At 46.7% G+C, this 24,739-nt stretch overlaps 1 protein-coding gene across 2 annotated transcripts in view; it reads right to left on the reverse strand.

Annotated features, from left to right (window-relative positions):
- OLFM1 (olfactomedin 1) overlaps positions 1-24,739 on the reverse strand; it is a 217,473-nt gene that overhangs the window by 120,232 nt on the left and 72,502 nt on the right. The window contains exons 1-2 of one of the 2 annotated variants that reach the window (XM_078641934.1): positions 23,461-24,001; positions 10,013-10,162 (exon numbers count right to left, since the gene is read on the reverse strand). In XM_078641934.1, the coding sequence (XP_078498060.1) occupies positions 10,013-10,162; positions 23,461-23,610 (300 nt within the window). In that variant the 5' untranslated portion in view covers positions 23,611-24,001. Of the gene's footprint in view, positions 1-10,012; positions 10,163-23,460; positions 24,002-24,739 lie in introns of those variants that run through there. The other variant, XM_078641935.1, reaches the window with a different exon arrangement.

The raw sequence follows: 24,739 nt of genomic DNA on the forward strand, positions 1-24,739 counted from the left end.
CCAGAGGCAGTGAGTAAATACATCCAAGTGCCTGCAATGCCTGGTGGTCCCTGGGTTCCTTAGCACACCGTGAGTTGGCCTACCATGAGCCTGTTTGCCTCTGTGCCTGTGTCTGTAACATGGCGTAGATGCAGATGCACAGTGTTTTCTTATTTGCATGAGGCTGCACATCCAGGCAATAAGGAAACGCCCCCTTGGGATCATGTAAACGCACAATATGTGCAGACACAATCCAATTAATGTACAGGGCCACACAACCATCTGCAGCTCCTATTATATCAATGCTCCCTTGGGTGCAAGAAGCAGGCCTAAACGCCCTTTGTGCCACTTGGGCACTTATTTTAATATGGCCCCGGAACTCTTCTGAGTGAATGGCTGCTGTGGCCAAGGATGAGTCCATCATATTTCTCAGACAGAGCCAGAGGAAACTGGGCAAAGGACACAAAATCAAATCAAATCAAAGTGCCTGAAAACACAGACGATTTCAGAAAACTACTCAGAATTTACACATGTAGCCTGTAGCAAGAGGAAAATGCAAGCCAGGCAGAAACTCATAAATAAGTCACCTGGCACAATTCTGTCAAAATTTTCTCACTGGAAGATTTACAATATGTGCATGTTCTAGTTTGAGCTTCCTTTTACTCTAATTAAAAGTGAATGTCAAGTAGACCCAAAACATGTTCTGAAGATTCTTTTTTTAGAAGAATTTGCATATTTTGTAATAGGTTTTCCCTTTGTCACCATCATCATTTTTACTTCCTGGCATATCCTGCACACGCTTCCTTTTAGGTGGATGTTTTTTCATTGAATCACTGAATCTTTCATTTGCTTGGGAGAGGGACTACAAGCATTTCGATGGAGACGTCTTGAGGACAGAACCTTGATCAAATATGTCTTTTGGGCGATAAATACTTAGGGCCTTATGTAGAGTTTGGTGAACAGGATATCTGTCACACATGTACAGGATATCGCGTCTGCCATATTGCAATTGCATTATAGCCTATAGCACTTGTAATACGACAGATGGGATATATATACGTTATGATGAAATGTGTCATCCGGTAATCTCTAACTAAGGCCTTAATTTCGAATTAAGAGCAAAAAGCTTGATAACACCCATTGTTGAACCTTTAATTGATAAGGTAGATCCTGCGGTGAATCGTGAAACTTGATTGTACTGTTCTAAATGTGGCCATGAGGCTGCTACAGACAGAGATTAGGAGTACGTTTTTAAGGGTGAGGATGACAATTTACATAGACCTTGCTGCAGTCTTGAGGATTTGTAGCACTAGTGAACAAACGTTGCTGCTATCACACAACTCTGTGACATAATTTGTTTTATTTTTTCATGTACAAAAAGTAGAGCTGGCACGCCATGATTTGAAACCCAACCCTCTAGAAGGGTGCACCCAGATTTGCAGTAGAAGCTTTATACAATTCAGATAACATATTAGCATAAGACTGGGCATATTGCTTGCCAAATCAGGTAGGATTTCATACATTCAGCAGGTGAATCAGATAATGGGTGAGATCCAATTGCAGCCAATCAGTAATTTAAATCCTATACCTATTTGAAGTACTCTGCTGAGAAAATCAAAATGTTTTAGATACATGTCAGTGAGGTTGGTGGAAATAGTTTAGGGTCATAGTGTGGATAGAATGTTTCCAAAATGTCACGGGCGAAATGTTGGGCGACAAAAATATTGCATTGTAAATATATTTACAAATATATATATATATATATATATATATGTTAGACAAAAACGATCCTTTCAGGCATGAGCGCGCTCAGCAGTGTGTGCTCGACCCGAGGGCTGGATCAGTGCCCCAAAATTAATTTTACAATACAAGAAGGGCGGCACAACCGGATACTTTTTAAAGGGTATTTATTTCACCAACACTCCACCGACGCGTTTCAGCCTCACGGCCTTTCTCACGGTCAGCAAGTCCCTTTTTGCTTTCTCTTTTTATACTGGCCCACATGAGCCTCAAAGTGGCATTGTGGGATATGTAGTTTTAAGGCAAACATAATTAAAAACAAAGTAATAGTTGAAAAAGGACTAGTGCGTTCTGTTTACAAAAGTATAGTACTTAACGTCCACAATGCAATTCCACTTGGGGGTAACTTAAGATCCATTATTATCATATAAGTATGACTTATGTTTTTCAAAAGTTCACAGTCTAGTTAGAGGTGTCGGGTATAGTACCCTGGCGCACATTTAAGTTACACTGCAGTTCATTTTTACTCCAGATGTATGTGGAGATCTTCCCCAAAGTTCATTCCTCGCGGCTGTTTCGTGCGAAATCGAATGATCAAACGAGATTCCTCCAAATATACAACCATCCAGTGGGAGTGAATCTGACGCAAGCCTAATTGAAGCCACAGGCGAACCGTCAAAAAACTTCAATATTTTAGAGGAGGTGAAAATGGTGAATCTAGAAAAAAGTATCGCCAGAGGACGCGGAGGCAGGATGCCCTTCCAGAGAAGAGGAAGGGGCAGAGGCATGCAAAACCAACCAAGTCCCTCACCAGCACCCGAAAAACCCGCAGGACCAAGCAGCGAAAGAAGGCAGTACCCCCTGCGAAACAGGAAGTAAGTAACCTAATCGTGAACTTATCACAATATCATCTAACAGAAGATGAACAAAATGTCTTAAATAAAGGCTTATCGTTTTGTCCAGAAGCCCATTTCGACTATCCACAGACAAAGATCGATTTATACAAGTTTGTGAGAAAACTGAAACTGGCCAAAATTCATGCCAACAAAGTTGTCCGTGATGATATACATGCAACATCAGAAATGACGATAGAGGAATGCACAACGACCATTGAACAACTACCTGACCTAAGAGAAACATTCGAAGCCATGTTTAATCCTGATGGAGACACAGTAACAGACTCACAAATGTTACAAGTCATACTTATATGATAATAATGGATCTTAAGTTACCCCCAAGTGGAATTGCATTGTGGACGTTAAGTACTATACTTTTGTAAACAGAACGCACTAGTCCTTTTTCAACTATTACTTTGTTTTTAATTATGTTTGCCTTAAAACTACATATCCCACAATGCCACTTTGAGGCTCATGTGGGCCAGTATAAAAAGAGAAAGCAAAAAGGGACTTGCTGACCGTGAGAAAGGCCGTGAGGCTGAAACGCGTCGGTGGAGTGTTGGTGAAATAAATACCCTTTAAAAAGTATCCGGTTGTGCCGCCCTTCTTGTATTGTAAAAATATATATATATATATATATATATATATATATATATATATATATATATATATATATATATATATATATATTTCACACGGTCCAACTTGTAGTTGGGAATAGAAATGCACTCACTCGGATATGAATTTCAAAATTACAGCGGCTTTATTTTACCAAGCTTTTCACCAAAGCCCGATGCACATGCGAATTTCTTGTTTTTTTCTTTACACATCGCAAAGAGAGAGTGACCAATGATGAGAAGTGGGTATACTGGTAATTATTAGCCAGGAACCCCCTCGGGTGTTGTTACCGTGAGGCACTCTCTCTGTTCTCACATACAATTTTACTTTTAGTGAGAAGAGGCCTGTGCCTTCTTTTCTTACAGAATATACACATTGACCTAAGGGATTAGTGTTATTTTACACAGCCATGGGGTTTAGAAAAATCATGGTATATCAGATTCCTTAAGCAGGTCCTGTATATTGGTGTTTTGTTTAATAGGTAATGCGTTATATTGTTGGTAAATAGAAATAAACAAAGACCAACTGCCAGCTATATCTAATCATGTGACCCAGGACAGAGATTGCAAGTACCACAATAGTTGGGACAGGAAAATTGCAACTTTCGAAAAAGTGACTTTTCCAGAATTATGATTTAAAATCCAACTTTATCATTACACAGGGTTTTCAATTACAATTTTTTAGACACCAAGCTCTACTTTCCTATCTGCTACCAAGTAAAAGTTATCACCAATTAAATGTAAAAAGGTAACCTAGGTACATATGCAACATTTCATATACCCTGCACTCTGCCCAATGGACTGTACAGGTCTACCCTACGGGTCTTATATATTTAAAAAGGAAGGTTTAGGTCTGGTGGAAGGTTTATTTTGAGCACACAGGCTTTAGCACTGATTAACAGTGCACAGAGTTATAAGGTCAACAAAAAACAAGATCAGCAAAAAATGAAAGAGTAACGCAAAATGTTTGGAGGAAGACCACCTCAGGCTGATGTGTCTAACAGGGTTAGTGTGCTTTACTGGTGATATAAAACCCCAAATCGATTTCACTTTGTAAACTCCGCCTAATTGTTCCTTGACCAGGCCTGAATGGGATTAAATCTTTGTTTCTTATCTCCACCCCCAAAAATGCTAGATATATTTTTCAAAGTTGTTTCATTCATAGTTTTCTAAATCTTGTTGAATGGTCAATCGGATTTTTGATAACTTAACTGTAGTAGTGACTGTGTAAAAATGTACTTTGTTTCTGCCTGAGCTAAAACTGGCCTGAAAATAGGCAGAGGTAAAGTTTACATTTTGAGAACTTCAAACAATGTTTGTATTGTGAAATCCCATAAATTATGTCATTACACCACTTTGCATAATTGCACACCATTCACTGTAGAAGTTTACCATGAATAGTGCAGTTTGTAGCATAAAATTACCAAAAATGCACTGGAACAGTAGCGTGCGAGCAACTCTTGTTCACGGGTCTTTTGTTTAAATGTGTTCTTGCACCAAAAATTGGCCTGATAACACATTTTGAGCTCAAATATAAAGCGTGATGTCAGATGTGAATTTCACATAATTATGCGTAATTTGTGTAATTTTGCCAAATTACACCAAAACAATTTTGCACATCCCTACCTGAAGCTAATTTTGCCACGCAGACTTTCAAGGGCTGCAATACACATCCATGACTGGGAGAGTTAACAGAGCTGTCTGAGAGGACAGTAACCTCCCTCTGAATCTAGGAAGAGACGTGGAATGTTAACTACTTAACAGAGAATAGCTTTCTGAGAGTAGAAAGGAATCGTTGACAGAACAAAGGGCAGCTTTTTCTCTACCTCTTTGAATTTGGAGATGCCAGGAAGGGCTTTTACAATTCAGTCCCACAACCCTGCCTGGTAGCTAGGCTCTGGTCGCAGTAGGAAAAGGATCACTTTTGTCTCTCTCCTGTGTTAGAAGAGTTCATCCCAATAAGGAGTGATTAAGGAGCTGAAGACGGGCATCACTGCTGGCAGATGGGTTCTGCTACTCTGAATTTTACAGACCTGAGTAATTGTACAGTAACACAAAGAAGAAATGCTGTAAAAGGATGTGCAAGTACTGTGAGAAATTAGTGAGCATTAAGCCGTGGAATGTCTCCAATCATTGGCTAGTGCATAGAACAAATATGGCGCTTCAACCTCTTGAGATATTCCTGGATCTAGGAAAACTCCACCTGAGAAGAAGCCATGCTTGAAGAAGACTCCTAACTCATGACCCTGCTAGTAGAAGATGATTCACTCAAGAACTACCAAATTCTGGTGCACCCTTGGACTGGAACTGCTCTTCAAGGACCAAGTGGTTGGCTTTCTAGTTGATTCTTTCAGGAACACAAAACAGAAGGACTCCAGACTTCCAAAGGGCCCAACTGCCCTCAGAGGACTGGCCCTTGCAGGAGACCTTGCTGGAAAGAGAATCGGTGCCTAACAGCCAACCCTGAGAAGCTTGGACCTGCAGGACAGACTAGCTGGAAATGTTCCAGCAGCTGGAAAAAAGTGGGCCGTATTCATGTTTTCCATACTTGGAAGACCAGAAGAAAGTGCTGAGGCTTGCAAACAGGTCCAGATGGACCTCATGGGGACAGTTTCTGGCCTTGTGGTGCACTGCCCAGCTACAGTGTCCTCTCTTGCCCTGCGGTAGGATTATGACTTTGAAAATAGTGAGCACGTCCAAAGGTAAAACCTTGGACCAGGGCAAAGCAGGATATCAATCTGACTCATGATGTGACCATGGCATCTACAAAATCCAGGTTTGCCATGTTCTGAGCTCTTGATGCTGAAGCCAATAAGTCCAGTGGAAGCTCAGTTACAATGTATATGTCACATTGCAGGCTACCATCGTGAACCTTGGCATGCTGGGAGATTTCAACTACTATTTCAGAGACAAAAGGGAATATTTATAAAAAACTTTGCACCAGTCACACAAAGTGATGCAAAGTATTGAAAGCTTCTGCTTTCCACAACAAAACATTTTTGCAATAGAACATTGCTTTTTTCATAGCGCAAATAGCGCTGTGCTGTACTTTGCATCAGGGAAATTTTCCATGCATGTGTTCCAAAGTTACCAACCATGTTTTTTAATGCAAATCCAGAGCAACAAAAACTGGCAGACCTGCAATTGCATACAAATAATGCCTCCCTGAGACTGGTGCAAAGTCAGAGAATGGTTTTGATGTTTGCTAACTTTTTCAACACTGCTTGTGTGCTGTCCTGTACAGCATACGTCTAGTTTGAGAAATAATTGTTTGAAAATAATTTTCTGAGCATCTGGTTTTGTTCTGGAAAAGAATCTTTTGGCGTGAAATGGCCCCTAAGTCCAGGTCAACCGTGAACAGTGATTTTTGCTTTTTGTTGGTCCCTTTTGCCATAAAACATGGACAATTCGTATCTCCTGTTCCCCTTAGCTTACTATAATGATCATGGTGTCTTTTTGCTCAATGAAATGATCTCTGGCTAAACTGGTTTAGAAACTGTATGTTGTTGTTTACTTGAATTTGAAATTGTTGCCACTGTGTGAACTTAAACCATACTACTCTGGGGATTGCTTTCTGCTTCTGTCATAGCTAGCAGAGTATTTTAAGTGCATGTATTAAGTCAGTAGAGGTACTCCTCTTAAATGAATAACCTGATTCTTGCCAGTCAGCCTGTATCTGCATCATGACTGTGCAGCAAGGCTTCCTTGCTCAAACCCAAACTTGTGAGGCTGGAGCTTCTGGGGAACGAATTACACACTAAGGGGCAGATTTACAAGCCTTGTGCGCCACGTTTGTGTCACTTTTAACATGGGAAAAGTGACACAAAATTTGCGCAAGGGGCTTGTAATTCTGCCCCTAATATTCCAAGTTGGAGTTACTTCTTAATGAAGGTGGCTTTCTCATAAACACGTGTTCGCATTTTCATTCTGAAAAACTGCATCAAATTGTAAGATCTAATTACAGTACATACTCCTATTTTTTCAAGTCAATGCTCTCTCTTCATTCTTCCCCTAACCTCTTACCGACTACAAGCAGGGCCGGACTGGCTACCGGGCGTTTTGGTGTGCTGACGAGCTGGGGGCCGATTTAGTTGATGGGGTCCTGTGTGTGATGGACAACATTCATTTTGCTTTGTTTATTTCAAAACACACGCAGGTCTCCATCAATAAAATCAGCCACCACTGCAGTGAAATCAGCCCCCAGCTCGGCAGCACACCAAAACGCCTGGGGCCTCATTTATGAGGCTGTGCGTCACTTTTACGTCGCTGGTGCGTCACTTTTTTGTGACGCGCCAGCAGCGTAAAAAATGTGGCTTGTTGCACCATATTTACAAAGTGACGCATCTAGGTAGATGCGTCACTTTGTAAACCCCTGCGCTACATTATACCTACACCAGGTATAATGTATGCAAGAGGGGAGTATTGACGCAAGAAAGGGTCGTTGAAGTGATGCAGTGAAATCTATGAGATTTCACTGCGTCACTTCTAGTACGCCATTGCGTCAAAATCTTGCACCTGCCTCACAGCAGGCGTAAGACTAACGCAGGCCTTTTCACATGGGGCTTGCCCCATGTGAAAGGACGCTTTGCTGGAGTTGTGTCACTTTTGTGACACACTCCAGCAATGCGTCACTTTTGCACTTACAGCTACGTCAGAAATACTGACGTATCTGTAAGTATGATGCATCATACTGTAAATATGACGCATCATTGGGGTCGCAAGGAGTGCGCGCTGAAAAGTGATGCATCGCTGTTTTCTTGCAGCGATGCGTCACTTTTCATAAATGAGGCCCCTGGTAGCCAGTCCAGCCCTGACTACAAGCCAAATTACTTACATTTGTTTTAATAAAGTATGTACTAGGTAGACCTGTCTCCCTCCTCATCACCAGGAATACCAGAGATATGACCCAGCTGTTAATAAAGAGAAATCCTGAAATCCATCACTCAAATGGTGAAGCTGCCAATAAAGTTCTTTGAGGTTGACCTCTAGCTGCAGAGAAGTACATGTTACCTGACAGTCCAAATCTCCTATTGACTCAAACATTGTGCCACTTAGTTGGGAAATAATTAAGAATTTGTACAGGGTTTTGTTTTCCACCAATGAAGTTCCATATGTTTTTACAGTTCGTTAAGTTTCCACAGTTTCCCGGTTTAAACCTCGCCTTCACCGGTGCAAAGATTTCCTGTGCGTTGGAAGATTCGTTTTTCCCATTTCAAGAACATTTTCACTCTAATTGAACCCAGTCAAGATGGAAAATGAAGGGACGGTTGTTCTCTTCAATTTTACTTTCAATATGCTACAAAAATTCTGTTTTCGGGTAAACACAGCAAAGCATGAAAATGTGCGAAACTGCAAAGCTTTCCAGACAACCTTGTACAGGTGCAAAAAAATGCAGAGCTTCGCCTCCCACACAAAAAATCATAACACTCATTATTTCACGCCCAATTGAAAATGAGGTGTGTGCTACAAACAAGGAAATATAGTGATCTGCTTTCAGAGAAACAGCCATTATCTGTACAATTTAGGTAACCAGCCGAATGCGAGGTTTATGGATAATAAAACTGTGAAGCTCTGAGGCAGAGGGTTCCTCTCCTGGCCAGGGTTGTTTTGAAGTCAAGTGTGTTATGCTGATTCTCTCCCCATCATTTTCCATGACCTCAGACAATTTGTGCCTGGTCATTAGCTTCGAGCCTCTCTCGTTAGAGCGCGCTCTCCTGGGGCTGGTACATGTACTGTCTTGGAGCTACCCACAGTCCTCTGCAATTTAGAATGCTCAGGAGGCTTGGCTCTGAAATGATGAGTGAAGCATCAGTGTGACAAGATCAACACATTAATGTGGCAGGTTGTTTATTCTGTGACTGGTTGCTCCTTTTGCCTATACAGTCGCTGTGGCCGGATGGGGCTGAATAACAGCAGCTGCCTGGGTTATCACACACATATCCTCCTGTTTTACCACCATTTATTTTATTCATTGTGACTGGCTTGATGGCTATCAGCCTTTCCTGCTGCAGGAGCAAATCAGACACACATTGCTCTGAAATAAGTGGATAGTAAAACCCCATTAACTCCTATTGGATTGTCAACTGCCTGATATCTTAATCTTTTGGGGCATTTCCAGGTGCGTTTCAAAGTTATTGATAGAAACAATATACAGTTATCTTTGACAGCAGCTGCAAACCACGGTTGTGGTTACTCAAGTAAGTGTACTGCATTCCAGATTATGGTAAAGAGTGACAAATTCAATGTGGTCATGGCGAATTCGTTTGAGTGGAAATAGGAGATTAGAGTGTGAATCTACAAATTTGACATCTGACGACATGCTGTGATCGTGGTCTGATCCCCATATTGAGTTGGAGGTCAGTTACCCAATCTGACAATATTGAAACCATTTCAAAATGTTTTACACGTCGTTATTTACTAAATATTAAAAGCACTGTGTGTACCTCTTAATGAGCATATACATCAATGCTAGAGAATAAATATGCATGTTTATCAAATGCAAATAAAAAGGCACAGATTCACCAATTTCCCCATTCCCCTTAATCTCACACACTCTTTATTGTAAAATGTGAAAATAACAAAATAATATAGTTAATACAAAAAATATTACATTAAAGAGTTTCGCATGTTGAACATCCAAACATGTTCTTTGGAAGTGGCCAGGGACAGTCAACTGTACAAGTCTTATGACACAGTATAAAAATCAAATTAATTTAAAGCTGACATGTGTCCACGGGTGTGCCTCGCCCCCACTCTGGCACATACACTGGCATGGCTTACCTTTTCTAGTAGCTGTCTCAGCTGCTTTGTCCTGGCATCTCGTGAGCACATAGTCTGCTGTGGTGCCACCACTGTGCATATACATCGCCCCTCGCTGTCTTGAGCAGAGCTGTACACCTGCCAGCTTTCCTCTGGATTAGCTGGCAACACCTGGGGGCAAAGGGAGAAGGGGGTGGATAGAGAGAGGTATCATTAAAATTGGAGCACACATAAAGAAAGCAAGGCAAGGGGGCACCAGGGGCTGGCAGTCTGCCCAGTGTCCAACGTACCACACTGCCACATGTCATGTGCTGCCTCAAACCCTCCCCATGCTTCAATAATTATAAGTATCTCCTCCGGCAGTCTATACATTCCTTCATGTTCAGAGGGATCTGGTACATCTCACATCATATACATGCCTGTCGGTGAACAACCATTACAACGCAACTATTACAACGACATACCATTACCACACAACTATTACAACGCAAGTCATTACAATGACTAGCGCTGGGGTGGCGCTCTAGGATAGGGAATAGTTTAAATTACTATCCAACACCTTCCCTACTATCCATGGGGACTGGAGTTGGAATAGTAAATTAAACTACTCACTATCCAGCACCCCCCAACGCAAGTCGTTGTAACAACTTGCGTTGTAAAACTTACGTGGTAAAGGCATGCGTTGTGAAAGCATGCGTTGTAATGACATACATCCTGCCTGTCTATTCCATTTGGGAGTATTCCCTTCCCTTATTTATTCTAAACTTAGAGTATTCTCGTTCTTCATCTTTAGGGAGGTTGTCTTGTCTGGATAGCGCCGCGATGCCCCAGGGTGAGGTGAGCGCTTTATAAACTATTAAACTTTGTGTTATGGGAGAATGGGCAATGGTGTGGTCGTTTGCTAGTTTTGGGCATATCAAAAGGGTGGGGGAATGCAACACAGGAGACAGACTTCTTTTAGAATATTGATATAATCTTCTAGATCGCTTGATTGCCCGAAGGAGTCTTGACACTACTGTCTACTTGTTGATACCAAGAAGAAGTGAAAGAGGCCAGAGAATTGGAAGGTGTGATGAAGGAGGTAAAGAGAGAAGAAGGACAAAAAGAAAAAAGAGGCAAGAGCAGGAAGAGGAGGTAACCAGAAGGGAAGGGAGAAAAAGAAATAAAAGGCTACAAACTCAAAGAGAAGAAAGAAGAGAAAATGAAGGTGGATAAAATGATAATGGAAGTGGTGGAAAATCCGAATAAGAAGATGAGAGGCAAGGACTGGATTGAGTCGGTCTATAGAAATGAAGGAGAAGGTGATGGACAAGAAATTGATGATAAAGAAAGTGACGAAGAAAAAGGATTAGCAGGTGATAGAATAAGAGGAAAATGCAAAAAAAAGAGGCGCTAGATCGAGAAGAAAGAAATGCAAAAAGGGTAAAGGATGGAGGCAAAGTAGGAAAATATTATTTAGGACCAGAAAAAGGAATTGAGAAAAAATTGAGGATGGGGGGAAGTAGAGTAAAGAAGGGAGAAAAGAAGAAGAAGAAGAAGAAGAAGAAGAAGAAGAAGAAGAAGAAGAAGAAGAAGAAGAAAATAATATGTGTGATTCGAGGGCCACCTTCCATCTTTTACGCTGCCATGGTTGATCAAATGTGTGTGTAAAAGTTGGGTGAAAACAACATCCATTTCATAAATGAGTAGAGACAGAATTCTGTGGTGCATGTACGAAGAGATGGTTGAAATTGTTATTAAACATATTTTTCATATAGATCTGAAACGAAGGTGGGGGGGCAGTTATTGCAGAAATGAGGATGTACTGATAATGAAGAGTTGGCTTATGGCGCGTGGCATGGTCCTAATGATATAGGCATTGTGGCGATGTAAAGCAACCCGTAGAGGTTTATAATGAACCCAATGCACTTGAAAATGACAAATTAGTGCTTTCAGACACATGCAGATAAGTTTCAAATCGTGCTTAAAATGCAAAAAAAGTCTAACAGGGCAGATATAGTTATAGATGCAAGTAGTGTTATATCCTTCACATAAGGGAAGGTTTGGGCTTGACACATGTTCACTACAGGAACACTCGTAAACAAGGAAATAAATGTGGCCAAGTGGTCTGCTGTGGAACTGGGAAACCAGAGTTTGAATCACTGCTTCCCCAGAAGCTCAAAGTGGGCTATCTGAGGCTAATTAGGAGTTCCTGAGCCTCATTTCGATTGATAAGGGCACTAACTTCAAGGGCCTCATTGCCCAATGGGAGTGTTATACCCTTGTATCTAATCACCTAAGAGAATACTACCTTCACATGCCTCATTTCCCATTTAAGGTGATAGCTCCATATATCTCGTTTGCTGATTTGATTGCTACCACCATGTGTCTCATTTACCTATCAGCATTGCTTCACCAATGCAGTTCAGCCACTCCATATCATTATATGTATCTTAGAAGCCCAAACAGGGTCTGTCTCCCTATGTCTCATTATCCTATGGAAATGGAAGCAACTGTATCCTTCCGTCATGGGAGTACTACCCTATATCACATTTCTCTATAGAAGTCCCACCCATGTTTCTCATTCCCTATGGGAGTGCTAATGTGTACAGGGGGTAGCTTGGTCAGTTAGAAAGGGAAGGTGTAAGCTTCAGATTTCCCAACAAATATGCCGGCATATCCTGTTATCATACATTATGAGACGCAGGGCATGAGGGGGGATTAAGAGTAAGCCTAGGTGGAGTTTGCGCATTTCCGCTTTGTGGGATGCCGCAAAGTGCAAAAAAACTGCTGCGCTACGCGGAGTTCTGCAAAGGTGGAGTGCGTTAGATAAATGCTGTTTGCAGTGATTTTCACTGCCTAGAGCTTGTACGCACTGTGTAATCATTGTGAACGGCACCATGCAGAGCGCAAGCGGGCGCTGCTTACTTTCTGCCGCTCAAGTCAATTTTTACTCGAGCAGCAGCTTTCTCAACGGGAACAGACAGTTTCTCAATGCGAGCATTTGCAAGCATACGCAACTACTCACAATGGGAAATCTGACCGGCCACGTTGAGAAATTTGACCGCCTAGTTGATTTTCCCCGCTCGCCAACTTGATGTTGACAATCACGAATGCGGATAAATCTCGCCGGGAGGTGGATTTTCCGCACTCGCCAACTTGACTTTGCCGAACGAAAGCAAGGGAAAAACTCTGATCCGCTATGCAGAGCGGAGTATTTCAGAAGTCCGTGAGCTCCGCATAATGCAGAGTGTGGAACCTCTTCAAACTCCACAAGTGGAGGGGAGTTCACTGCCCAGACATAATTAAGAGGCAGTGGGAAAAAAGAGGTGTGCAGATTGTTAGTGGTACATAAAACACAATTCTTTTTAAACTAACCAAGCTTTAAAGGCAGAGAGGAGAGAGAGAGGATGCATATGGGTGTGCTTTTGTCTCTGTGTGCATGTAAAAATCCAGGGTGAAATATGTCAGACACCTCTCCATACCCAACTGAAAGCACCTTACCCAACTATTTACTAAAGAATAGATCTTTTAGGCGGGTGTAACACCCCACTCACCACATGAAGCTATGCTCCTGACCCTGTATCACATTTCTCTATTGGAGTGTCACTCTTGTATCTCGTTTTCTATGGGAGCGCTCCCTCTGTATCACAGTTCTCTATTAGAGTGCCACCCCTGTATTTCCTTCCCTATGGTAGTGCTACCTCTGTATCACATTTATCTATTGGAGTGTCACCCATGTATCTCAGTCTCTAGGAGATTGCTACCCCTGTATCACATTTCTCTATTGGAGTGCCATTCATGTATCTTGTTTTCTATGGGAGCGCTACCTCTATATCACAGTTCTCTATTAGAGTGCAACCTCTGTATCTCAGTTCCTGTAGGAGTGCTACCCCTGTATCACATTTCTCTATTGGAGTGTAACCCATGTTTCTCAGTTCCTATGGGAGTGCTACCCCGTACCACATTTCGCTTAGGGAGTGCCATGCTGGTATCTCATTTCCAATGGGATTGCTACCCCTCTATCACATTTCTGTATTGGAGTGCCCCCCTTTATCTCAGTCCCTATGGATTTGCTACCCCTGTATCACATTTACATGTTGGAGTGCCACCCATGAATCTCACTCCCTATGGGAATGCTACCCTTGTACCACATTTCTCTATTGGAGTGTCACACATGTATCTCAGTCCCTATGGTAGTGCTACCACAGTATCTCATTCCTCTATTGGAGTGCCACCCCTGTATCACATGTCTCTATTGGGGTGTCACCCATGTATCTCAGTTCCTATGGGAGTGCTACCCTTGTACCACATTTTGCTACGGGTATGCCATGCTGGTATCACATTTCCAATGGGATTGCTACCTCTATATCACATTTCTCTATTGGCGTACCCCTGTGTCTCATTCCCTATGAGAGTGCTACCATGTATCACAGTTCTCTACTGGAGTGCCACCCCTGTATCTCAGTCCCTATGGGTTTGCTACCCCTGAATCGCATTTCCCTATTGGCGTGCCACCCATGTGTCTCTTTTCCTTTGTGAGTGCTACCCCTGTGTCACATTTCTCAATTGGAGTGCCACCCCTTGAATCTCTTTCCTTTTGGGAGTGCTACCCTGAATCACATTTCCCCGCCCCTCTATTGCGGGCCCTAAGGGAGTGCTACTCATGTACTCACTACACCTTTTTAATATCTACATGAAACCGCTAATGACGGTCATCAGAAAACATAAGATTAACATCATAAATTATGCTGATGACACCCAGTTGATCATTTCTCTGGAAGGGGACCAGTCATCTTCATTGGAAGGGTTTCATAGCTGTTTGCGGGACACGACATTGTGGTTTAGGGAAAACTCGCTGCAATTTAATGCTGGTAAAATGGAGGTGCTTTATTGCACCACGGAAAGGCTCCCTCCCAGGTTGCCCAGCAATTTTTGGGCCTTGGATACCCCGACCCCATTGCTGCCTGTAAAGACAGTCCGTAACTTAGGTGTGATCTTTGATTGTCAGCTAACTCTGGAAGTGCAGGTGACAAAAACAGTGGGTTGCTGTCTGGACATCATTAGATCACTGAGGTAGATTTTTCCTCTGCTTCCATCCTTGGCTCGCACATTGATAGCACGCAGCACTATCCTCAGTAGGTTGGACAAGAAAAATGCCCTGTTGCTGGAAGCTCCTAACTTTTTATTGGATAGGTTGCAAAGGATCCAGTCCATGGCAGTCAAATTAGTCCTTGGCTGGCCTAGAAGGGCTTCTTCCTCTCAGGCATTGGCGGAACTACACTGGCTGCCGCCGAGATAAAGAGTTCAGTTCAAATCTCTTTGCCTAGTGTTTAAGGCTCTGAATAGGATGGCGTTGGTCTCCTTTCAAAAGAAATTTTCCTGGTATGTGCCCACGAGAACCTTGCGCTCCTCAGGGGCAAAGTTAGTGAAGGTACCAAAATTTAGGAAGTTGAGGTCAGGTGGCAGATCCTTTGAGGTGGCAGCTGCCAGGCTCTGGAATGCCCTGCCTTTGGAAATTAGGCAAGTTAATGAGCTTCTGCCTTTTAGAAAAAGGCTAAAAACCTGGCTCTTCCCAAAGATTTTTTTTTTTTTTTTTGGCATTTATAAAGCGCAACATATACCCGGAGGTGTCTTGGCGCTCAGTTAACTGCTGTGCGTGACCTCAAAATTGTGTATCTCTGAAAAGGTTTAGCGCCAGGATGCCTGCAAGGTGACAGTGCGCTCTAGAAGTATTATAAATAAATAAAATAAATAAATGTCCCCTGTATCTCATGCTCCTGTAGGAGCGTTACATGCCTGTGCCCCGTTTCCCTGTATACGCACTGTTTTCATGTACCTATTAAAGTCCCACCTCCTTGTTTCTCGAGACCCTATTGGCGTGTTATCTCATGACTGTAGGAAGGAGCTTAGAAGTAGCCCAAACACATTAATTGAGCCTTCTGTCGTGCCTGCCAGTCGTCACTGTTCTTCATTAGGCGCTAATGGCAGGATGCGTTTTTCCAGATCACAGACAGAACGGAAACCTGATTCGAGGCTATTATTAAAGTGCACTCAATTTCCCTTTGACATATCTTCAGAAAGGAGCGTTTAAAGAAGTAAGAGGATACCGAGCCCTGCCTTCAATCACCAGCGAGGAGATCGGCCGTAAAATAAAACAAGGGAGCAGGGAGGCGCGCTGCCCGTGGTCCTGAAATAATGAGCCTGGCCTGAGCGCGGCGCGTCGGCCGGAAATAGACACCCAGGGATGAGCGCTGTCCGCGGTCCTGAAAGAGAGAGCAGGGGATGAGCGCTGTCCACGGTCCTGAAAGATGGATCCAAGGATGAGCGCTGTCCGTGGTCCTGAAAGAGAGAGCAGGGGATGAGCGCCGTCCACGGTCCTGAAAGATGGATCCAAGGATGAGCGCTGTCCGTGGTCCTGAAATGAAGGCCATGGGCTGAGCGCTGTCCATGGTTCGGAAATAGAGGCCCGGGACTGAGCGCTGTCCATGGTCCTGAAATAGAGGCCATGGGCTGAGCGCTGTCAGTGGTCCTGAAATGGAGGCCATGGGCTGAGCGCTGTCCGTGGTCCTGAAATAGAGGCCCAGGACTAAGCGCTGTCCATGGTCCTGAAATAGAGGCCATGGGCTGAGCGCTGTCCGTGGTCCTGAAATAGAGGCCCAGGGCTGAGCGATGTCCACGGTCCTGAAAGAGGGATCCAGGGATGAGCGCTGTCCGTGATCCTGAAATAGAGGCCCAGAGTTGAGCGCTGTCCATGGTCCCATAGTAAACAACGCAGATGAAGAGCTGTCCGTGGTCCTGAAATAGAGGCCCAGGGTTGAGCGCTGTCCATGGTCCTCAAATAGACGCCCGGGACTGAGCGCTGTCCATGGTCCTGAAATAGAGGCCCAGAGCTGAGCGCTGTCCGTGGACCTGAAATAGAGGCCCAGGCTGAGCGCTCTCCATGGTCCTGAAATAGAGGCCATGGGCTGAGCGCTGTCCGTGGTCCTGAAATAGAGGCCCAGGGCTGAGCGCTGTCCGTGGTCCCATAATAAGCAACCAGCATGAAGAGCTGTCCGTGGTCCTGAATCAGATGATCAGAGAGAAGCGCTGTCCATGGTGCTAAAATAATAAACCCGGGGGAAGCAACTCCGTGATCCCGAATCAGGAATGGAAGGATATTCGCCATCCTGAAATAGGGTAGTAGCTGTGTCCCTATTCCTGGGTAGTAGCTGTGTCCCTATTCCTGAAACAGGGGGCCTGCGACGAGCGGTGTACCTGGCCCAGAAACTGAGGGCCAGGGACAAGAGCCGCTTGAGCCAAGGTAGAGGGGTCCCCTGGTCCTCAAACAGTGGCCTAGGAAGGGGTGGTGCCCTGGTACCGAAACTGGGGGCCAGGGAGTACCAGTGTCCCTGATCCCGGAACTGGGGGCCAGTGAGGAGCGGTGTCCATGGTCCTCAAATAGGAATGAGTGGGTAGGGCTTTTCATGCTTCTGTGCCAGTGGAGGAGAGCTAACCATTTTGGTAAGAGAGAGGCCTAGGAAGTTGATGCTGTTCACGGTCCTGGACCAGGGTTTGCCAGGAAAGGTCCTCCCCATGGGAACGTGGAGAGTTAGCGAAGAGCGCTCTCCGCTGGCTTGAAACTGGGAATCAGGCTGGGTGGGTGTGCACGGCCCTGGAGGAGCAGAGACCAGCGAGGAAGGCTGGCGTTAGTACTGGAACAGGGGCCGGGATGGCGGACCATCCGCGGTCCTGAACCGTAGAGGGGGGGCACTGGAGCAGGGAGGGATCCACAGTCATGAACCGGGAGGAGGCAGAGAGGACCAGGGGCCCAGGGAGACGGGGGAGGAGGCCTGCCCCTGGGCAAGACGTGGAGGGCAGGAAGAAGGTGGCTTGTCCAAAGCCCGGAATCGAAGGCACTGTGGGTGTGGGGGGGGGTGTTGTCTATAGAACCCGTATGGAGCCACAAGGGCATCATATGAGGGTGCCCGCGCGTGAAAGTTGGCGAGTGGAGAACTCCCTAAATGAGAGATGGGAAGTTGTGGGGCTGCTTTTGGAGCCTGGAGGAAAGTGTGAAAGTCGGGGGTCTGGGACCACCTAAGATCCGGATAAATGATCAGAGGGGTGGAGATGCCGAGCTGCCCCTTTGAGTCAGGAAAGGGAGGTGAAGGGCCATCCATGGCGGGATATAAAGGAGACAGAGTGAAAGCTGGGGGTCTCGGATCACCTAAGGCCCCAGGACCCAGGGAGGATGGTCCTGGTGCATAGGAGACAGAGTGAAGGTTGGGGGTCTGGGACCACCTAAGACCCGAATAAAAGGAAGCCTAGCTGGGGGTGGGGGGTGTAGGCTACCCATAGGAGCATGGATGGAGAAGGCCAGGGCATTCGATGGTCCGGATTTAAAGAAGACAGGGTGAACGTTGGGGTCCAGATACCATATCAGGTTATTGAGGGAAGGGGTGCGGGCTGCATTTATTCTGACATTAGGGTGCCTTGGAAGAGGCTAGGCCAGGACTGCCCACATTTCTCATTGAAGGAGCCCAGTTGGAGGAGGACCTGCTGGGCTACCCCTGTAAATGATAGTGGGGATCCTGGCCGGGGGGGAGCAGGGCACCCCAATGTCCTGTTGTAAGCGATGTGTGGGAGTGGAGGGGGCAACGCTGTGAGATACTTTGTGTAAGGGAGACAGAGGCGAAGATGAATGCCTTTACCAACTGTACGGGGGTGTATGGAAGTGGGTCGCAAAATAAGGCAGACAGTCTCTGAGTGATTGCACAGCCACGAGAGCCAAATCCAATCACATTTTTCACCAAACAAAAAAAACAATATATTTCTGCAAGTTTATTGGAGCGTACGGAAGAAGGAACGGTATTGAAGAAAAAACTATGCTTATGTGTAGCAATGCTGCCAGCGATATTTCTGCTAGGTAGCTGGTAGGCAGCTCTATGAACGGTGGTAATTAGCATTATACAAATCATTGGTACTCCTTTTATTGACCAAGTGTAACAACGATGAAAGCCTGATCTGGCCCCTGCGCCAAGCTGCACGGGGCTGATTTCTCTGGGTGCGGTCTTTACAGCCTGCAGGCAGGAGAGGCTGTGGACCTCTGCGTGCTGTTACAGACCACCTTAAGCCACCCATAGCTCGGCCCCTTCCGCTGGAGAACAGAGCCTGCCAGATCTGCAGACCTGAGGTGCAGAACAGGCCTTCCCGCTTGGATCATAGGCCCAAACGCACTACAGGAATTGTCGGTGCTCATGCGACGCACAGTGGCGCTTCGCAGCCCAAAGCTGCGCAAGTGGCAACGCTAATCAAATTGTGCCTGTATTTAGTACTTTGAAAGGCAAAGAGTCACGAGTGCAGTACCAAAATCACCCCGCCCCCACTGCATTGTCTATGCCTAGCGGTAGAATGGGTGAGAATAGTGCAAGCACCCTAGGATTCCACGCAAAGCCAGGTCTACTAAAACACGTGGAATCCTCGCAGTGAATAAAAACAGGTGCAAATAAGTCTCGTGGTAATCCTAAGCGCAAAATGTGTCCTTTTCCTTATGAGTTATTGCTGTGGAGGGCGAGCCTCTAGCCTAAACATCAATCAAGACAAAACCGGGTCGCATTTGCACCTTAGCACAATGCTTAGCATCGTTCTAAGACAGCATTTTTTGCCGGAGTGTAGCCAGTGACGTCATCGGCGTGCTACTCGTTACGAATGTGGAGCTGCCCAAGTATTATTCCGGTCACAAAGCCCAGACTATGCCCGCTCAGCGCTGCTTCAGTGTTACAAAATCTGGGTCATTGTGTGATCTTCGCCAATTAACCTATTTGGTCTTAGTTTTTTCTTATCTCTTGCAAATGGGAAGGCAGCAAAGTGGGCTAAATACAGTTACTGTTAAATCAAAAATAAAATATAGCATTTACATTTCTATTATAAATTCCAAACGGTAAGTTTCCAAGGATTCGTTACAACATTCCAAATGCATATCCCAAGCAAAGTCATTCGTCCAAGCCATGTTTTTGATTTTGTAATAAGGAAAAGAGGAAAATATCAGATGCTAATTTATGAGCCGTTTGCTTCGCTTCGCCGGTGACCAGTTGCTCGTTTTCTCTGCTCCCTGCATAGGTTAAAGGCTAAAGAGCACCTTGAGGCAAGTCCAGCTGCAAAACTCGGCTAAACAATCCATCCTATCGCCCGATTACTATGCTTCAAAGGTTTATGTATCAGAGATGGGAGCATTAGCCTTGATGCAGCCAGGAAAATGTCCTGGGGGACGCACGTGACCTTGAACTCGAGTTCAGAGGTCAGCGAGTTGCCTTTGACCCCTACCTTCGAGCTACAATTGAACCCGACTGAGGCAGTGGCTGTGCAGTGAATGAACACCCAGGCCAATGGCAGGAAGGGGTGAACCGTGTGTAGGTCATATAGATGTGGAGAGGGCTGGTCAAAGGGGAGTGCAGTCAGAGGGACATTGGGGCGCATCATGGGGGGCGGGTGGGGGCAGTCATACAGGCCTTGAGTGGGGCTCAGTCACATGGACTAGGAGAGTGCGGCATAGGGGTGCTGTAAGAGGTACCTGGGGCAGAGCTACTGGGTTTAAAAATTGCATCTTATGCATGTTCTTACTGCCTATTTTGTAATTCTCTGCTGAGGAGTGCTGTCATTCTGTGTGCTTGTTTGAAGTAAAGTTATAGTCCTTCTTCTATTTTTTTAATGTCCCAGTTTTTTGCTTTAAAATTCTGGTCACCCTATATGTATTGCTTGAAAAAAACACACAGGTAGTGGTGTTCCCTAACAGGGAAATGTCCGCACATTCAATAGATAGGAAGCTTGTTGTTTTATACAAATATAAATATAGAGGCGTGGAAGTCAACAGATAGAGCTAAAGAGTCATAAATTTGGGTGCTTTGGTTAACCCTAAGCACCTACTACCTAGAGGTGTAAATGACACACCTAGATGTGCCACAAATGCAATAAAGGAAAACGATGGTTTTATTTCTTGCAAATGACTAAATAATGACTATGTGTATTGCCACGAGTTCTGAAGAGGGCTGGGCATATGTGATCAGGCAGAGAGATCTGGTGCACAGCATAGGTGGGAACAGCCAAGTAGATCATTGGTGTGTAGGGTCAGGGAGATGTGGGCGGTGCAGTGATGTGAAATGACAGGGAGCTGAGAGGCAGGACATAGGTGGGAACAGTCAAGGAAATCTGGGGTGTGGGGCATAGGTGTGCACGTGCACAGAGTCCTGGAGGGGCATACTTGCAACGAGTTCTGGAGATCTGAGGGAGAGGCAAAGGTGTGAACAGTCAAGGAGATCTGGACCAGGGCATAAGTGTGAAGAGTCAGGGAGAGCCAGGGTGCAGCATAGGTGTGCACACCCACGGAGTCCTTCAGAGAGGAGGGGGGACATATATGTATACAGCCCTGGAAATCTAGGAGCAGGGCATAGGTGTATAAAGTCAGAGGGGGCTTGGGAGGGCGGGGCATAGGTGTGGCAAGTGAGCTCTGGGGCGGGGCATAAGTGTGAACAGACAGGGAGATCTGGGCGGTGCATAGATGTGTAATCTCAGGGCATAGGTGGGAACAGTTAAGGGAATCTGGGGGAGGGGCATAGGTGGTTGGCTTCACGTAGATCCGGGGGTGGGGCATAGTCAGGGAAACCTGGGAGTGTGGCACAGGTGTGTACAGTGAGAGGGTCCAGAGGAGGGCGGGGCGTAGAGGGTAGTCAGAGGGACGAGCTGGGAGTAAGGGGCCGAGGGGTTCGAGGGTCCGAGTTCTGTAGGAGCTCTGTGGACCTGGGAGGAGATAGGTGCTCAAAGGCACCTGAAAGGTTTACAAAGCGTAAAAAAAGCCAAGATATCTCGGGCTGGCTGATCCCAACAGACTCCAGCGCCTGCCCTCGTTACATTCCGGGGCACGGAGTTCCCCAGAAGCCTCCTTCTTACACACAGGGAAGAACACCAACACACAAACCAGCTCTCTGACAGGCGCGGGCACACTAACACGCACAGGTACAACCACGCACGCAAACCGGCACTTCATGTGCCTGTTTGCGTGCGTGGTTGTTCCTGTGCGTGTTGGTGCCGCACATGGTTTTAAACGCATAAAAAGCGGAAAGACACAGACTATGACACACATACACCCACACAAAAAAATACAAACACGCGCAAACACCCCGACCCACCACTTGTCCATTCGGAAAGGCAGTGTGGCAACATTTGTCACCCCAAAAAATCAAGCAAAGTGCTGCTGGGATGTATGTGTGCTGTCTTTCCGCAGAACAAAGCTTTCAGATGCCTAAATATAGCCTCGCGCTCTCTGCATTCCTCTGCTGGAGGATAGGTGTGCAGTGCAGGCCACCGGCTGCCCCGCAACCTGCGCACGGCGGGACTAACACGGCATCACCCAGTGAAGGAAAGGGGTGTGCGGACAGTGGCACGAGGGGGGCACTTAAATGTAGGAGGGGGCACAAGCTACAAAGACTTTCTAGTTGCAGTCTCCGTAACAAACACTACTAGCCGTTGATTCAAGTGCTCTGCTCCTAAGAAAGAGGCGCTATAAATACAATATACCATCCCATGACAGCGCCTTCGCGAATAACCGGGGCTCTGATCTGCCCAAGGAGAGCCCACTGAAAAAAAAGCATTGGGACTAGGGGACACCCCGGTTTAATTTAACCGCCACCATTTAATATGTTTCCTGGACAGAGAGTGCATCCAAAGCGCCGCGAAGTGTCGCTGGGATACCGCAGGACACACAGTTCCCTCCTTAAGAACGGACACAAGCACTTCCCATCCACTGCCCACTTGATGGCCCTAGACTGGAAGATGCAGAACAGCTGTAACCCCTGGAAGGGCATGCCAAGGCCTGGGTAGCGCTGCGTTCTGCCTCGGGATGACTGCCCCCTAGGCACCGCAAGCAGGCGTGCACGCGCGCACCACGCATGTCTTTCATTCTACATTCATTTAGACCCCCCCCCCCCCCACGACCCCCTCACTGTGCATAGGCTGCACTGTGGATAACTGGGCGTCCAGTAGAAGTACAGGTCCAGGGCGTGTGAATAGTTCGAGACTGCCTTCAGAAGCCTGCCTCTAGGCACTGCAAGCAGGCGTGCGCCGGGGGCCAAGTGTCCGCCTTTCATTAGAGGGTAATCTGAATTATCCACGACCCCTCTCTGTGCCTAGGCTGAATGGCGTATAACAGGGGTGTCCCACTGAAACTCACATCTGGGGCGGCTGTATGGCTAGGGGCTGCCTTCAGAAGAAGCCTGTCTCTGTGCACCCTGAGCAGGCGCGCACCGAGCACCCTGTGTCTGCCTTTCATTGGATGTTAATCCGAATTCTCCGGGACCCCCTCACTGTGCTTTGAATAACCAGGTATCCCGCTGAAGCGCACGTCCAGGGCGTGCGCACAGCTGCGGTCTGCCCCGTGCACCATGAGCAGGCGTGCACCCAGGACCATGCGGCCGCCTGGCACACCGCGGCGCCGGCCCCCACCCGGACGGCTCACTTACTCCCGTGCTCCGGTCCAGGTTCCCGGCGTTGGCTGCAGTCAGCTTAGTGGTGTTGAGTCCCACCAGGGAGGGCAGAGTCTGCGACATCCAGTTGGTGATCATGGCCATGGTGCTCAGGACGACCCCAATCTTTAGTAAGGGCACCGACATCTCGCCTGGGAGCTCCTCCTCCGACCCCTGCGCCGGACGGGCTTCATTCTGAGCAGACCCCGGGCCCCATGGCGCTCGCGGCTCCCTGCGGTGCTCTCCAGCCCTCCTCGGACCCCGGCCGCTTCTTGGACATCCTGGGCTTCCGGTAGACCTGCTGGAGCGGAGGGCGCCGGCTCGCTCTGGCCCAGGTGAGCAGATCTAACGCCGGGACGGCTCCACCGGGCAGCAGTCACTGCAGAGGCGAGGTGCAGGGGAAGCAGGGCACGCCCCCGGGTGCTTGGCAAGAGAGGGTGTGCGTGCACGCGGCGGGGCACCTTACACCTTTGCAACCCCTCACGCTACACCGACCGGCTGGCGTTGCGCGGCGCCCTGCTGAAAACGCCCGTCCCCGGGTCAACACCACAGAACTGGGAGGCAGAGATGCGAGTAAAGCTCTTCTCTGAAGGCAGAAGGTAGAGGGAAGGGAGGGAGGGAGGGGGTGGGGCTGACAGGAGCCGGCCAAGGAAACGCAATCTGATGTCAGGATGCTTTGCAGTGAGGGACCGCCCCCTCCGGTGCTTTGGAACTGGGAGGTAGAACGCTGGAGCAAGGGGGTGGGAGACGAGACACCCTGAGAACAGATAGGATCCGACCGGGGGCAGGTGGTGCACCCCTCCAGAAACCTACATTGAGAGGTCCGAGGTTAACTCTGCGCGCGCCCAGTCCTGTCCCCATCTCCTCACACGCCAAACGCATCACCAGCTCACAGATAGCGGCGCTGACTGCACTCCGCGCCGCGAACCTTGAAACATAAGGCAAACTCACGGCTCACCCTGAACTTTCACAGGCCAGCCACAGGCAGCTTCTTCTGCGCAGTGCGCACAGACTCACCCCCTTCTGACCCGGCCCGACTAATCAAAGGTTCCAAAAAACATGCTTTTAATTCAACTAAAGTAAACGATCGGTGTCACCGCTCAGCCATCGTTATAGGAGTGAAACGCACCCAGAGCACGGCCAGGACGCTTGCACACTCGGGGGGCTTATGTACAAGCCCCTTGCGCCACTTTTGCGGCATTTTTAACATGGGGAAAAGTGACGTACGGGTGGCGCAAGGAGCTTGTAAATAAGTCCCTCGGCATTTTGAGATCAC

The sequence above is a fragment of the Lissotriton helveticus genome, chromosome 5_1 (genome assembly GCF_964261635.1).
Source record: "Lissotriton helveticus chromosome 5_1, aLisHel1.1, whole genome shotgun sequence".
Classification (NCBI taxonomy): domain Eukaryota; kingdom Metazoa; phylum Chordata; class Amphibia; order Caudata; family Salamandridae; genus Lissotriton; species Lissotriton helveticus.